Raw genomic sequence first — 17647 nt, 5'->3', positions numbered from 1 at the left:
ACATAAGATAATGGAAGGGAAAATGTAAAATATATTTTAAATTTCGAGGTTTGAAAATCGACCAAATTTAACAAAAAACATTCAATATCTACTAATAGTGATGTATTATTATTTGTATTCACAAAATTTATATGTACATATATTTTGCAAGTATCAATGTTCGAAAAATTATATTTGCAAATAATACAATATCATAGAAAAAAATGCGTCAGCGATGGCTATGAAATAAAGATCGCTGTCATTTTATAATGTAAAATTATTCTATAAAATTTTTGATTTTCTTGGGATTTAGGTTCGGGAAAAACGCTGATTAAGTTTTCATTTGGTTTTTCATTATTTTTTTGGTTTAAAAAAAACGTTTCGGCTAACATTATAGCCTTCATCAGTGTTGTGTCATATAAAAAAATAGTGTCGAATATAATCCAAAAAATTGCATATAAAATATTCACACCACAAACCACATAATGTTTACTGCAATTAATAAACTAATATAAACTTGTCAAAAGATGACCACATATTTTTTAAAATTATTATTCTTAACACTAAAACTATCTACATTGACTATGGAGTACGATTTCAGCCATAGTCAAATATAAGGAATAATTATGTTAGCGTGACGTCATAAATCTCGCTTCGTGGCTGTTCTACTAGAGACGGCATTGCGTCAGCATGGCCGCAGGTTGCTAACCTAATAAAATTAACACTAGAAAAGCCCGCGGGAACTGTCAAATTCAAAGTTATTCGTTTCACAGACTATACGGCAACGCATTATTGATTGTTCCAATCAAATTCGGACAACACCAAGGATATTCCACAGGGTATCTACGCAGATCGTGGAGAAGAAGATCAGATGTCTACATTGAAATGAATGGTGGTCACTTTGAACATTTACTATGAATGAATTAAGGAATGCATTATTTTAATAAGGAATTTTGGTAATTGGATTATTTCGTTTTTTAAAGCAATAAGATGTTTAAAAAATCATGAAATTTGGATTTTTCAATTAATTATTTGATAACTACTTGGTTACTTTTGAACCGCCATAACTTTCATAAGTTTATGTTGATTAACCAGTTAGCAACCCATCAGAGCAAACTCTTTGTCTTCAATTTTCTCGAAAACCATCGCTCTGGGCGATGTGCAACAAAAGTATCTTTTTTGTAGGAAAATGAATGTAGTTCTCAAAAAATGAACCCACGTTACAAAAAAAAATAACCTCAAAAAAGTTATTTACGAAACAATCCCTTACCCTTGCAAAAACTACCCTTTCCGCTTTTTCAAATAATTTTTCAGTATTACCATTTGATTTAGGGTCAAAATTTATGGCAGAAGATTTATTTTCGAAATTTTATCTCGTTTTTTAATCCCACAATTTTAAATTCGTGTTTTTTAAATTCACCCTTTCAGTGTCCCTAACTCCCTTAATATGCATTTTCCGCCCTATACTTATAGGAACTTTTTTTACTATTTTTAGGAGTACTATCACCCCCGATTTTTTTACACCATTTCAATGGCACCCTGTATAACCTTCTTAAACAAGATCCTATATTTATTCCAGTCTTTCAAACTAATAGTTACCTGCTAATACTATGGATATTGTCTCCACATTATTCAATTCAAGTCAGTAGTAAGTACCTTTATATAATATTTCATAATAATAAACAAATGTGAAAACACTTGTGAGTGTAGTAAGTACCTTTATATAATATTTCATAATAATAAACAAATGTGAAAACACTTGTGAGCGAAAAAGATAAAAATGTATTTTGTATTTTTATCATATCTACCATACATGAACATTATTGTGCAATATTTATTAACAAAAATAAACAAATTCTAAATTACAAGAATTAATTGTTTGTAGAATGTGTTAAACTGTACAGATTTTCAATTAAATAGTAATTTTATTACTCATGCAATGATATGTTCGGTAATTCTTATATTTTTTACGCGTGTTATCTAAACTTGAAAAATGCATTTTTATCTGATAGTATTTGATAAAAAAAAGTTGCTGAAAATTAAGTATAAATGATTTTTTCTGCAAACAATGATTTTAGTATAGTTTCGCATTTACAAAGTGTAATATAAAGACAGCTAGTTTTGTAAGTACCTACACGAAAGTTTTGGCTACTAAATGAATAAATGAATATACAAGAAACACACTATATTTTTCTAAATAGGCAAAATATGTAATTCATATATTTTCAAATATAATATTTGATAAAAAGCATTTTTCAAACATTATAAATTTGTTTATAAAAACAGCTATGCGCAGTGTAATCGATCGTAATTATTTACTCTTACTTATCATCTGATAATTGTAAATCAGGTCCAAGCAATGGTCCAAGTTTGGTGCGCAAACCACACAAGAGGCCCGATTTTTTTAAACAATTTTCAGTCCACAAGAGAGAAAAGCTTAAAAAGTGGCGCTTTTTATGAAGTCAAGGCAACTATATGGTTTCCATTTAAAAAAAACATATATATTTGTGTCATATGTCAAAAATGGCAGGCTTTAGAAAAAAAAACGGAGAACAGAATCTCATTAAGGATGTGATTGTTTACAACCTTTATCTGAAGACTTTTCGTCTAAAATAGATTACAATAGAAGGTAGGAAGCATTTTTAAAATAGCCGAAATTTGTTTTCTCGAAATATCTAGTAAGCCTTAAACTTTTTCAAAAATCTGAAAGGCGCATATTTATGACCCCACAAAATTGGAATTCTTTCCAGTGGTGGAATAAGGGGGGGCGGAAGGGGCGGTCCGCCCCGGGCCCCGTCTTTTAGGGGGCCTCCGAATCTTTATAAGTAATTTTTTATTCAACTGGCAAGCAAGGCCAATATAATGTGTTCAGTAGTTATAAAGCAGTTTGTAGGTGGAGAATGCAAACCATACGTATACGCCAACTATAAACAGTATAAATGGAAGCAGATATTTACTTAATTATCAATTATCAGGCCCTAGTAATTGTCAATGGCATTTTCTATTTAGTAAATTAAATCAAGGGGTAATTTTCTTTGTTTAAAATATCGAATAATTATTATTTTTTATATATTTTGACACCGAATTTATTTATTTTAGCTTTTAAGTTATTTTTCAATGGTTTCATTATTTATTTTTACTGAATAAACATTTTAAATTACAACCAATGCACAGCATAACTTGTATTCTAGCTTCATTACTGATGATGAGCAGTGAAGTCTCTTTAGTATAACGGGGGCCACGGGTATGAGACGGCGAAGGGGCCCCTCGGATCTTGGAGGACTTGCAAAATCGCGATATTTTGTAGCGGTATTTCCCTGGAAGCATTTTTAAGAAAAACATATTTAAAATTTTTGGACGAAAAAAACTACCTGTCAAAAAAATTTGTACCGCCTAAAAGTCAAATTTTGTGATTATCACAGCCCCTGTGACATAAAGAAAAGACATGTGGCTATTTATTTCAAAAATTAAATGTCATTTAATAATGGCGGTAGCTGTCATGGAATTGAGCGATTAAAGAATTATCATAAATATTTTTTTTCAAATGGTAACCCACTTTTTTTATTTCACTAGTGAAAAAGTTAATAGTTGAACAGCGCAAAGTTAGCTTGGAAATGATGATCGATAATATACTGTCATAGGCTACTTACTGGTTAAAATCAAGAAAAATATACGCTTTAATGCTAAATCTTAAATAACTTAAAAACGATTTATTTTAAGTACAGGAACATGTATAGTCAAAAAGCAAATTTTAAAAACACACACAACAAATTTTAAAAACAAAAGTAACAAAAGCCTTTTCACGAGCCAAATAAAAAAAAGTGGATTTCCATTTGAAAAAATAATTATTTATGATAATTTTTTAATCGCTCAATTCCATGACAAGCTGCGGCCATTATTATATGACATTCGGACAATTTGTCAAGACATCCACATGTCTTCTCTTTATGGTACAGTGGATGTGCACTAAATTTGACGTTTAGGCTATATACATATTATTGACAGGCAGTTTTTTCCTCTAAAAATTATAAATTTTTTTTTTCTCAAAAACGGTTAATGTTAGGTATAGAGTGTTTAATATCAAAATTCATAAAATTTTGCAGAGAATTTAAGTATGTAATAAAAAATGGGGTCACCCATTTAAAATAAGAAAGTTGCTGTCAACTTCCGGTACTTCCGAAAGTGCCGCCATATTGAAAATATTTTTAATCGATAGATCTCATTGTGAAACAATGATATGCACAAAATCTCGTATCTAGATATTGTAGTTCTCTAGAAACTTCTAACGCAGGCTCAGCCTGGGACACCCTGTATATATATACTTGAATTTTGTCAACCATTATACATACGTCATTCAATTTTTACAAAATGTGTGTTAGAAGTCTATCATTATCTAAACAGACCGGGGGTCACATTTAGCTTCGCCGCCCCGGGCCCCCGACAGGCTTAGTCCGCCACTGATTCTTTCCCCATTTAACCGACTCTCTAGCGCAGTAGATTCCGAGATACCCATAGAGAACATCGTAGAAAACTCACCCTGTAGAAATATTAATACAACTATTAAATAAATAATTTAATTAATACAAGACCCGTCCTGAAATCAAAACTATATTAGGTATTTACTGTTACATGATCTATACTTACCATGATATAAATATCGTAATCTTAAATCATACAGGGTGTTTGGTTTGGTTTCGTTTGTTCACTATAAAAAACACAACTTTGATGTGTAACTTAAATTCTACGCCAAACTTTCTAAAATATAAAATAATTTTTATTTTTTTAATGGAACACCCTGTATATTATTTTTTTGTTAGATGGAGAATTAAAAAATGAACATTTTTTGTATTTAAAGTATTTGAAATTTTTTAATGGTTTCTCAGACACACGCAATATTATTTCATATGGCTCTTTCAACGGTAAAATACGAGTGAAAAATCATTGGGTGGCTTTGATAAAAATTTACTATGGAAAATGCGATATGAAATATAAAACCGCGAATATCTGGCAAACCATTAAAAAATTTGTAGTACTGTAAATACAAAAAATGTTCATTTTTTAATTTTCCATCAATTGAAAAAATAATATACAGGGTGTTTTGGGTGTTTAAAAAAAACAAAGAAAAATTATTTTATATTTTAGAAAGTTTGATGTAGAATTTTGAACATCCTGTATGATTTGCGGTTATCATATTTATAGCAAAGTAAGTACAAACCATCTAAAGTAAATATCTAATATAGTTTTTATTTCAGGACTGTTCTTTTATTTTTAATAATTTTTTAAGAAAGGCTGAAAAAATATATTTTTTATTTATTTATTAATATCTCTGACACTATTGAAATATATTTACTCATATCTTAGGGTGTTCCATTTAAAAAAAGCATCCCCATCCACTCACACTTTTTTGGGCCACCCTATATAAGTTAAAATATTTTCGTGAAATACATCCTAGTGCATACTTTAGGTTTGCACTTATACAGAATTTCTAAATTTGTTATTATAGAAGCAACAGATTCTCAACAGAAAATACATCAAAATTTTAAAGTGTCCGTTTTTCGTGCGGGTGAATGTATATTTCTTTCCACACAGTCACAATCCTTTTCAGCGAAAATATAATTTAAATTTAATACTTTATTTAATTATTGCCACAACCCCTCCCAAACTCAATCTCTAGATGCGCCACTGTGGGAGATTAGGATTTGGTTTTATTTCAAATTTAACATGGAATGCAAACATCGAAAACATGCAAACCGAATGTTTACATCGAAATTTCACCTTCGAGGAAATCGTTCACCTAATTTTAGCGAGTCGAAATCGGCGGCCAGTTTCACAATATCCACTGGACGAAATCCAGAGAGCGCGTGTATTTTTAGACAGGTCCGCATTCTCGCATTTTACGAGGCACCAGATTAATGGCTCCTATGATATTCCGGCCTTGCTCTGGAGTGCGTCCAGCGCGCGACGGCCTTTTCGCTTTCAAAATAAACGGAACGGTTTGTTTGGAGATACTTTTTAAATTCCATAATCTAAATGTTTATGTCGGTTGGGATCCATTAATCTTTAAGCCGATGAATATTTATTTACGTGCGAATGTGTCACCTTAATTTGAGGATTATTCTGATATGAATAAAACCACAGACATAATATAAACAGACAAACCTTATACCGGGTCGACATTAAACCAACAAGACAAAACTGCAACACAACAAAATTGCAAGTTTTCAAAAACAGAAAAAATTTTCAACTGCTGTATATATTACGACTAAAATGGATAGCTATTTTGCAAAAAGCGCTGTTATTTTGTTGGTTGGGTGTCAGTTTGTGGTCTTAGTTCTGCTGTTTGTTTGCAAAATAGCTGGCTAGTTTGAAAACTAGCCAAGTATCCATTTTAGCCGTAACATATACCAAAGCATATACGTTAAAAAGCCGATATACCGGGTGCGTCTCAAAAGTGTCTCACCCCTTTATTTTTTTTTATTTTTTCAGATAATAAAGATATTTGGTATGTTAGTATATGACATAAATTAGGATTGATTGACGTATTTATTTGTTTTTGGTCACTTCCTGTTTCACCGGAAATGAAGACAACTTTTGATTTTTAAATGACACTCTTGGTATTTTTTTACTTTATTCGATAGAAAATGCCACTCTGAATCGAATGACATATTATATGTCAACTTTTGACAATTTCGCATATGGTTTATTTGAAATTGTAACAAGCACGGTTCATAACGACAATTTGACCCGAAATACCAAGTGTGTGGTACCAAATTATTCGTATAAAAATGCTTCTTCCGAATTTGGTAATGAGCAACCCTTCTTCTATTTGAAAAAATTGAGATATGAGTAAAAATACGATTTGAGCATCTTATAACTAGCCAGGATAACGAAACAGGACAAGACACGAAAAACATTATACGGTGAAATCTATTTTTCCAAGGCTCCTTGATTAAAAATTAGTGTTTTTAACACAGCCATGGCACTCTCGATTGAAATTTAAAATACGATTTGTTTTTAAGCGAAAATGTCAAAAGTTGACATATGATGTTTTATTCTCTTTGAATAAGAAGACTAAGGAAGGAGCATAATGCTATCCATGTATTCATGCATGGTGGGCGGAAAAAGCACCATAAAAGCACTCTAGGGTGGGGATCCTTGACAGTTCTGTTTGACGATTCATTTGACACATTTGAATTTGATTTGAAATTTTGTGGATTTGTCAGTCTTTACGGAGCTTATTTTATGTTATTTATTATTTATTCTACTACTGATAGTTGTATAAAAGTAGTAAATCTAGATGGAAATTGTGGCAGAACTTAAATTAACAGTGACACTATCGCGATTTATCGAAAAAGATTCTAAAATAGTTGGTTGTGTAGCGTGCGGTAGATCTCGCCAAAAATTGAGTGAAATAATGGAACAACTTTTCGCTAATAAGTGACTATATAATATCTATACATACGTGTAGTAAACCGATCATTTATGAAATTCACTTAAATTAACTAAATTATATATTTTTCTTGCATTTTAGTTTTTATTTATTACTTGTCAAAGATTAGATGTCAAAGAATTTAGATACGTCAATTTGACTTACCTGCTTCAGTAGCGTATCGGATGTTTGTGTTAATAAATACTTATTATAACTTATCTATTTTCATTAGAATTATATATTTTTATAACAATTTTAATAACTACCAACATTTATTCACGACGTAAAATAAAACAACAAATTATTGAGTCTACCCCACGTCTACCCTACATCATAGTTTTACATTTTTTAAATAAAATTAGAACGACACTGATAAACCGGAATTTAAGTCGGCCATATTTGAGGCCCATCGCGGTGTACCTAAGATTTTTGATATGCTCCTTCCTTAGTCGTCGTATTCAAAGGTTATTCTATTCAGAGTGTCATTTTCTATCGAATAAAGTAAAAGTATACCGAGAATGCTATTTAAAAATCAAAAGTTGTAGTCATTTCCGGTGAAACAGAAAGTAACCAAAAATAATTGAATACGTCAATCAATCTTAATTTATGTCATATATATTATTTTGAAACGCACCCGGTATATTCAATTCTCTTATAAGGCTGTAAAATCTGGATGCTTAAAGTGACACTTTAAGCATCCAGATTCCATCCAGACTAGTGATTTTATTTTGTGAGGACAATTGCTTATTGGCCTGAAGGGTTTATGCTCAAATATATCCAAATAGGAATTTTCTTGACCAAGATCGCGGAGCTGATAGTGTAGTTATGTAAAACCTTTAGTTATGAAAAACCTATTAGGCAGAAACCTGTCGTTGGAAGTCAAGAAAATGAATTTGCCTTAATTGGTTCTTTTATAGAAAATCCAATGTATCTAGCAGTGGCGCATTTAGAGATTGGGTCTGGGAGGGGTAGCAATATTTAAATAAAGTACAAAATTAAATTAAATTTTCTCTGAAAGCTACCTATTGTAACTGTGGAAAAAGTAAACTGGGATTGGTCTAGATATTCTACTTTGATTGGTATTATTATAGTAACCGTATACACCAGTGTACACCAATGCAGACATGCACACCCACACACTCACTCTACAGTAATAATAAAACACTCTATAATAAATATGTATATAATGAATACATATGGAGGGGGTTCAGAACTCAATCGGTGTAAGAGAGAGATAGAGATAATGAGAATTAAAAAACAGGATTTAAAGAAACTAAAGTCATACAAATTCACTTTAATTTTTTTAAATCTTGTTTTTAAATCTCATTATCTCAATACAATTGGAGACTGACTTACCCTGATTAGCTGCCCATGCACGGAAAGGCCCGGCCTCACAAAGATATGGCATTTTAGGTGAGTCTTTCCGTGTGTGGGCAGCTATTGACTTCTGAACCCCCCCTTCCCCCCTATATTATTTCACTAAATTATAAAGATTTTTTCACCGCACTTTTTTATTTAAAATTTCCTGGATTTTTATTTATTGATACCTATCCTACTTATTCGTTTCTGTATCAATAAATATAAAGCAAAAAAAAAAAAGAATACAAACAATTACAATACAAACTCAAATGCAATGTTATAATTGATATACATAGTAAATTAATGTTAATTTTTCCTTTATATTATTATATTCATTAATATTTCTAAGTTACTTTATATGAATTACATATTTATTGTCACTAAAATTAGCCAGGCTACATGCAAATCATAGAAAAAGATTTGTTAAAAATAAATGAGATTTGTTTAATACATTCAACGGGTTGATATTTACAATATTTTATTGAAGTTATTTTGTAATTTAATATCATCATCTTTTAATTATCGGTGTTCGTGCTGACGATAACAACCATAACCATTTAAAGAATTTGAAGTCGTCAAAAATAAGAGTACCTATACCCATTTACACTATGTCAAAGCTCAATAATTCAACCTACTTTATCACATTAGTTCACTATGTAAGTTAATATGGAACATTTTGAACATTGTATGTTTCGAATTTAAAGCTTGAAGTATCGTGTAACAGCATTTTGTTTATCAGTGTTAGTTCCTTGTATAAAGTATCAGATTATTTATTATACGTATTATAGTCAAATTCACATACGAACATTTCTGACCTCCGTCTTATTATTACCAAAACAAACTGAGGACTGCAGTATGGGTTACTTTGTTTTTAAATATTGTTTAAAAAATGGAGAAAGATTGTTATTTATATGTGGGTAACAGCAAATTCTGTAAACTTTGGTAACAGTAAAAAGGGTTATTTGCAACTTTAAATGAACCTAAATGTTCTTTTTCTTTTACGCTTTTCGACAAATTGTATCAACAAAACAACAATGGGTTATTTTACTAGAGCATTTTTAACTCTTGCTTACTGAAGCGGAAGACCCATTTCATTTATTAAAAAATTGAAATGAAAGTAGGAGAGAAGTATAAGTAAATAATATTTTATTATATTTAAGCCTTTACAGAGAACTTTGGAGTTTTTTACAATTAGCCCACGGCCACACAGGAAGCGTTTTTAGCGTTTTGCGTTTTTTTGCGCAGTGGCGTCGCCAAAGGGAAGGCAGGGAGGGCCGTGGCCCACCCTGGATTAGCTTGGGCCCACTAATGGCCCACCTGCGCAATGTCCAGGAAATATAATCAACAACTATGATATGGTAAATTATCTGGCCTACCCGAATAAAGCCTGGTCCCAGTGCTGGCCCACCCTGAAAAAAATATCTAGCGACGCCACTGTTTTTGCGTCTCAAGCGCTTTTTTGATTTTACCGTTTTAAGCGTTTTTTTCGATTTGTTTCCATTAAAAACACGCGAAAGACGCGGCATGTCTGCAGTTTCTATCAAGATGTCAATTAGTAACTTCGCAAACTCGTGGATTCCCGGCCCGTTCAACATCAATCCTGTAAGAAAGAGATAGGCGAAATCGGCTCGGTTAGTGTTGAAGGGATGAAGATAAAAGATGCTGGGATTGAATTGTGGACAGGCCGGAGCATATATTCGGCGACAAACACAATCTACTGCTAGTGCCAGTGGTGTGTGTAAAAATAATAATTATTATTTGCCATTTATTTTACGAATTTTAGCTTATTTGTATATAGTTTTTTTTATGTTGTAGTGTTGTGGTTACTTGTTATCTATACTAATATATAAAATCCTTAAGTGACTGACATACTGATTAATCACGATCCTGCTCAAACCACTCAACGTAAGAAGCTCAATTTTGGCATACAGGTTGATTCTGGGGTGTAGAGGTTCGATAAGAAGGGATTTTTCGAAATTCCAGTTCCAAGAGGGTGAAACCACCCCTCAAATATTACAATTTTTTTTATTTAAAAAACGGTCAAGTATCCGAAAAAACGCTTAAACAATAAATTTATACAGGGTGTTTCATAAAATATGACCATTGAGTAATCACGATTCTGCTTAAACTGCTTGACGTTTAAAGCTGATTTTTGGCAAACGGATTGACTGTGGGGTGTAGAGGTTCGATAAGGAGGGGTTTCTCGAATCTCAAATTCCAAGAGGGTGAAAACGCCCCTCAAATATTAAAATATTTGTTATTTAAAAAACGGTTAGTCTTTCGGGAAAACGCTTGGACAAGCATAATTTATTTGTTTTTTTTACATATTTTGAATTTTTTCAAAAAAACCATACAAGATGTTCTAAAAAGTTGGGTAATTTCTTAACCACGATTCTGCTTAAACTGCTTCACGTAAAAAGCTTATTTTTGGCAAAAGGATTTTTCGAAAGTCAAATTCTAACGAGATGAAACTACCCCTCAAATATTACCAAATTATATAATAATATCGCCATATTGTTTTTTCTCATGCTGACATAAATGTGAGAAAATTTTATCCAGTTTGTATGTTAATGGAAATTCTTGCTTTGCTTTATCATCACTATTACAAATGATTAATTCGACGCGAACGAAGTCGTTGGTACATGCTAGTAAACTCATATTTTCTTTTTCTTTTATGCTTTTTGACAAATTGTATCAACAAAACAACAATGGGTTATTTTGTTAGAACATTTTAATTCTTGTTAAGCTGAAGACCCATTTCATTTATTAAAAAATTGAGAGAACAGAACTGTGTCCCATTCCTATTTTAGAATGCAGATTATACATGGATCTCTTAAATCAGAAAGAAATACCATAATGATTAAGTTCGAAAAAAGTTGAGCCCTTCATTGGAAATAATCGATCTTACCTAATTTCGTTTTAGTTTTTTTTACTCTATTTGAAAAGTAATGACATATCTATTTCTATTTTTCCTGTTCTACAAGTTAATCTTATTAAATTTTCAATGTGGCGTTCTTAGCATTTCTCTTAGCATCCATCATCAACTGTACTTTCTTATATAAGGAGGTAATTTTTTTATTTCCATTTATAAAATCTTTTCGCAGCCATTAACTTTTTTTCAATAATAAGAAAGGCCATCCTGTGCCGGAAACACTACAACCTGTAAGGCCTACTGTGTTTGGCTCCTTTCAATGTCTGCACCTACGCTCCTCTATCCCTGTACCCTGCACCAACTTATGCAGGTCCTTGATAGGATAGGAGCAGAGTTCCTCCGGTTCTAGCCTTGCCTTCCCAAATAAAAATTGTCGCTTGCGATCCAAAACCTCGTAGTGACAATACAAATTACTCCGCTGCTACAGGATCTTTCTTTCTTAAAAACTACCCCCACCCCTACATAAATTTTAGAATAAATATTTTCCAACTCAATCGGCGACCGATTTTTTTTTCGTAAAATGGTCCTTCTAGTATTTACTACATTTTTTCTCTCTTAAAAAAACGCTACCGCTCATACTTTTTGAGGAAAAAATTATTTTTTTCGAAGCTGACTTCCAAAAAATGTTTTTTGTCACTTGAAGGAGGCGCATAAAATCTATTACCTATGCTCTAATAATCTACTTAGCGAAAATATGGAATTATATGTTAGTATCACAAATTATAATTTACAATGTGCTTCATAAAAAGCTTAAAAAATTTATAAAATTTAAATTAATTAACGTTCGGAGATATTTTTGATTGATGGCCCTCTAACGGACAAACCAAGCGCTTTTGTATAAAGGTCAATTATTATGTGCAATTAACTTATTTTGATTCAAAAATTACGTAGTTGTTCTATGTTCACGGAATATTGGAACTCCCTGTATATTTTCTACGTCTTCTTTGAAAAAATAAATTCTCTAAATTGTTTTTTCTCAAAAATTATGCGATGTGGTTTTTTTTTACGAGAGGTAGAAAATGTAGTAAATACTAGAAGAACAAATTACCATAGTTACAGCTTTACTCTACTTTACTATGGTTACGGCACTAAAAGGGATGCAAATACAGAAAAAATCCGCTGACTCTCAAAATTTTTCCAAAAAAAATCATTTTTTTTTTAAATTTTCAAACTTAAATAACTCGGATATTTTGGACTTATTTGAAAAATGGTAAAGAGAAAATATGTTTCTTTTATCGAGATCTACCAGCCCTGAAAATATTTGCTCTGGTTTAAGACTCACCCTGTATAACATTAAAAGTCTATGTTAAATATATATTAAACTATGAAATAATAAATTCTTTCATGTTTTGATTGTTACTATTTCCTTCACCAAGATGTCAAGAAAATCTACAAATGTTGTCCATAACTTTTTAATGTAGTTGTTGAAATATTTTAACAAATATTTAATTACTTTTCGACGTTAATTAAAAAAATATCTAATTTTGATTTAATATTAACTAAATTTAATTTCTATTAATAGTATTAATATAGTAGTATAAATGTAAAATTTAATTATTTCTTGGAAATCAAATGATAATATCGAATAATTTTAGATTGTTTATAGAATTCTTACTAATTGATAAGAAATGCATCATAAACAATACGTTATTTAAAATCAAAGAAAATACTGTCCAAAATACTAGAATTTAGTTTTAATTTTGCGAACTATTATATTTACACAGTTTAATAACAAGAACAAAGGTAAATCATATTTTCTAAGAAAAATAAACAAACAATAGTTGATTAAAATAATTTTCAAGTAGATTACGAAATTACATTTTAACCCAGTGCATTTTTTCTTACCTAGGACGGATATATTATTTGTTTATTTCCCAAATTTTGGTATTAGTCAATGTATTAGTAATAATATCACACTGAGATGTATCTTACAACATATTTTGAAAATCAAGTAGTCATTTTCCGAAGTGTTATAGTTAGATTCTGAGAAAACCAAGGTTTTTTGATTGTTTATTTTGTGCATCGTGCAATATGGCAAAAACTATAAAAACCTAAAACGCTAATAGCCTTATTTATACAGCGTGTCCCAGAAATAAGTGCAAGTATTTCAAGGGGTGGTAGATCTCGATAAAAGAAACATATTTTCTCTTTATCGTTTTTCAAATAAGTCCAATATAACGGAGTTATTTTACTTTGAAAATTTCCAAAAATTTTTTTGCTAAAATTTTGAGAACCACTGGATCTTTTCTGGATTTTCTTTCTTGTAAATTTAATCTAATACCTATGTTGCCATGTTATCAACAAATTATGTTTTTTAAATATAAACTAAAAAAAAAAATTCCAAAAAAATTTCCAAAAATTTTCGAATTTTCAAAAAAAATGTTCGCGAAAAAAAACTTTTAGGCGTGTTTCTGGGGTTGAACTATATTACCAGTTAAAATACTTGCACTTATTTCTGGGACACCCTGTATATTCTACAAGGTACCACACTACAAACTAATTTCTAATACCATACGATGGAAAAAAAACGGCATCAGAGACAGCTGGGGAATAACAAACGATGATAATTTTGGCGAGGTCAAGCACTAGACATTATTACTTTGCCCTATGCTTGCCTCTTACCCTTCTTTATTTTTTAATCGTACTTACTCCCAGTTGGCCATAAGAAGGTTGTACTTTATTTTATATTAATTAAACATATTTTTAAATGGTGTAGTTTAAAATTCAAGAAAAAAAAAATGGAAATAGATTTACGTGTCTGGAAACATTCTAGCGTTTTTTAATCTTTCCATAATTAGTGTTATTTTGAAGTTTTATGTCAATTTTTAGTAAACGACGTCTAGAGCTTGACCTCGTTAAAATTATAATCGAAAATTATAGTCATTCCACACACTGTTTTTTTTTCGATCATACAGTAGCTAACTGATCTAAACTTATCTACAAAAAATATCCTGATATTAAAACTATGCTAGATTTTACTTACTTTATTACAAATATTACTTATTGTCAAAATTGTGCAATTTTTCTTGTTTTTGTTAGTGGAACCACCCTGGTTATTAATTTCCTTCTAACAAGCCAGTTAGCGACACGCGCGTCTAGTGTTAAAAGTGTTTTGGTGTATTATGATGAATTAGTGTTTTATTGTGCTCTTGTATCACCAAAAGTTCCAACTCCCAACTATAACGAAAGAAATAAAGCGAAACCGAACTAATAAAATTTCTTTGTATCTTAACAATTTTGACATTAAAATTTGAGCACCCTGTAAAATTTTCTATTTCGACATTTATAATAAAATATGTACAGACCATCTTTAGTAAACACCTATATAGCACCATCTTTAGTAAACACCTATATTTTGTTTTTGGTTGTTGGTTGAAAAATACTTAATCTTAGAGTTAACTAAACCGATCAAGAATAAACCCACAAGGCAATAATACATAGGATGTTCCGGTTAAAAAATTACTCTCACCCACTGACACATGTTTGAAACATCTTCTACAAGTAAACATATTTCCTGTATTTCCAAATACATAGTTTACCCATAGGTTTACCTCTGCAGTTAACCGAAATTTATCATATTATCGATATTATAATCTGGGATACTGGAATATTATATTACTGTATATCCTAATTTATCGATTTGCTTTAATATTGTTTAATTATTTTGCAGGTCAAACCAAATCAACGCAATCATGGTTCAAAAAATCTCAAGCTCAAGCAACAATCTCAAAGAAGACGAGCCTATGTTGGGTAGTACTTCGGTAGATCCTGAACCAGAAAGTCATTCTGTGGTAGAAGATGCTTACAAAGAATTATCACGGTATGGTAATTTTTTTATGATTTTTATTTACTTAAATATCAGGTTATGCATCCAAATTCGAGCATCATCGTTAGAATCTCCGAAATTAAACAAGGTGTTTCAAAAAACATGTGCCATCTCTCGTGGAGAGATTCCTCACGTTAAAATAAGATTTATTTTTCATATCAACAAGGTCCGATTCTGCTTTCTTTCGTAGCTACAGGGTGTTAAAGTCTTAGCAATCTTTCGATTTATTATAATTTTCTTATAAGTACTTTTAGTGATGCGAATGAAATTTTAGGGGTAAAAGTTACTGTAAGTGCAAGTGCTCATATTTTAATGCTAAAAACGTGTCGATAAGTTCATCAGGAACGTGTATCACTGGAATATGTTTCAAAAAAAAACATATGCGCCACTGACTTTTTTCTTTTGATATCAAAATTGTATAGGCTGTTTAATGCCAACTAAAAGTTATCTCTTGATATTTTGTCGAATTCGGCCTCCTTTATGAGATAAACGCAATTTTATTAATCACAATAAAATTAAAATAAAATTAATAAATTATATATTTTACCTAATTTGTTATTAAATGTTATTACCATTAGTTATTATTACTATTAGCCCAAAAAATAAAAAAACATATGATATTTAAGATAATTACAAAAAATCTCATTTTAAAATTTTTAAGATCCTGTAACTTTAAAACTATGCAATTCCATACCAATGTTTATAGAAACTTTTTCTCATATTTTTTGATGAGAAATCAATGAGTACTTTCGCAAGTTATTTAGCAATATTAAAATTTTTTACAGGTTGCTATTGCTCTTGAATCAAGGGAAATTAAATTGCGTTTATCTCATCAAGGAGGCCGAAATCGACAAAATATCAAAAGACAACTTTTAATTGGCATTACACTGCTTACACTTTTTGGCTAATAAGAGAAAAAAAAGTTAGTGATATACATGCTTTTCTTAGAAAAATATTCCAGAGATAACCCATATGCACGTCCCCAGTGAATATGTTGGCAATTTTTTAGCGTTAAAATATGTCGCATTTATAGTAACTTTTACCCCCAAAATTTCATTCGAATCGCTAAAAGTACTTGGAACAAAATTATAATACATTGAAAAAATATTAAGAATTTAACACCCTGTAGCTACGAAAAAAAGCAGAATCGGATTTATGTTGATATGAAAAATAAATCTTATTTTTACGTGAGGAATCTCCTCACGAGAGATGACACATGTTTTTTGAAACACCCTGTATAAACCGCCCATGCACGCAAGGGATTTTTAAGCGATCGGTCCCGCAGTCCAGATATGTCCGTATCCGCCGACCCGGTAGTTAGAGTACAGATATTTTTGTATTGACAAACGCGCATATCTGATCTTTCATCGGATTAGAACTCACAATAATCCAAAATGCCACATATCCGGTGTTTTTCCGCCGGTAGTCCACTAATGGACAGATATTCATGAGAGGTAAAGACCGCGGCGGAACAAATCTTTTAAAAATACCTTGCGTGTATGGGCGGCTATAGTATGGAGACAAAGTTGCTCTATTTGATGCTGGTCAAAATGCCATCTTTAGAAATGTCTTTATAACTTGTGTTTTTATTTTTCTTTATCATTCACTCATTTTGTTAAATACATAGACTTAAAATAAAATATAGACTACACTATTTACATCTCAACGCGGACAGACAATATTTTTTGTACACATGTTTACTTCTGGGTACAGTCGACCGAGCCTTCCTCATCCAGCCTATGTTGTCACGTCTTTAATATTATCAATATTTTTTTTCTTGTTATACACATATATTGAGATATTAATACTACAGTTTAATAAAGTAGGTTTTAATATTCCGAGATGTATTAAATAGTCCTTATACTACTAAATTATAAGTCGGATACTGTTTAAAAAGGATAAGTTCTTTACAATATGACAACACCGATTAGAGGCGAGGGAGCCTATTCATTCATTTATTACCTTGTAGTACGTGTCGCACGTGTGCGGTAAAGCTTTGTTGCCGCTATCTCCCCGGCTGTATTAACGCATTTTCTTAGCTTGTAGTGCTTAAGTGTTTATTTTATTGACTTTTTCTGTTCAAGAACTATAAAATATGGTTCGCCAGTGCCAAATTTGCAAG

The 17647-nt window shown here is 31.0% G+C and overlaps 1 protein-coding gene across 5 annotated transcripts in view; it reads left to right on the top strand.

Annotated features, from left to right (window-relative positions):
* LOC115883822 (BTB/POZ domain-containing protein 1-like) overlaps nt 1–17647 on the top strand; it is a 123799-nt gene that overhangs the window by 92914 nt on the left and 13238 nt on the right. For 3 of the 5 annotated variants that reach the window (XM_030902225.1, XM_030902228.1, XM_030902224.1), the window contains exon 2: nt 15370–15519. In XM_030902225.1, coding sequence (XP_030758085.1) covers nt 15392–15519 — 128 coding nt within the window. In that variant the 5' untranslated portion in view covers nt 15370–15391. Of the gene's footprint in view, nt 1–1521; nt 1628–2081; nt 2103–15369; nt 15520–17647 lie in introns of those variants that run through there. The other 2 variants (XM_030902227.1, XM_030902226.1) reach the window with 2 other exon arrangements.

The sequence above is a fragment of the Sitophilus oryzae genome, unplaced genomic scaffold, assembly GCF_002938485.1.
Source record: "Sitophilus oryzae breed Bouriz unplaced genomic scaffold, Soryzae_2.0 scaffold_1_pilon_pilon, whole genome shotgun sequence".
Lineage (NCBI taxonomy): Eukaryota > Metazoa > Arthropoda > Insecta > Coleoptera > Curculionidae > Sitophilus > Sitophilus oryzae.
Note: the sequence above shows the minus strand (reverse complement) of the source record. Positions and strands in the feature narration are given on the sequence as shown.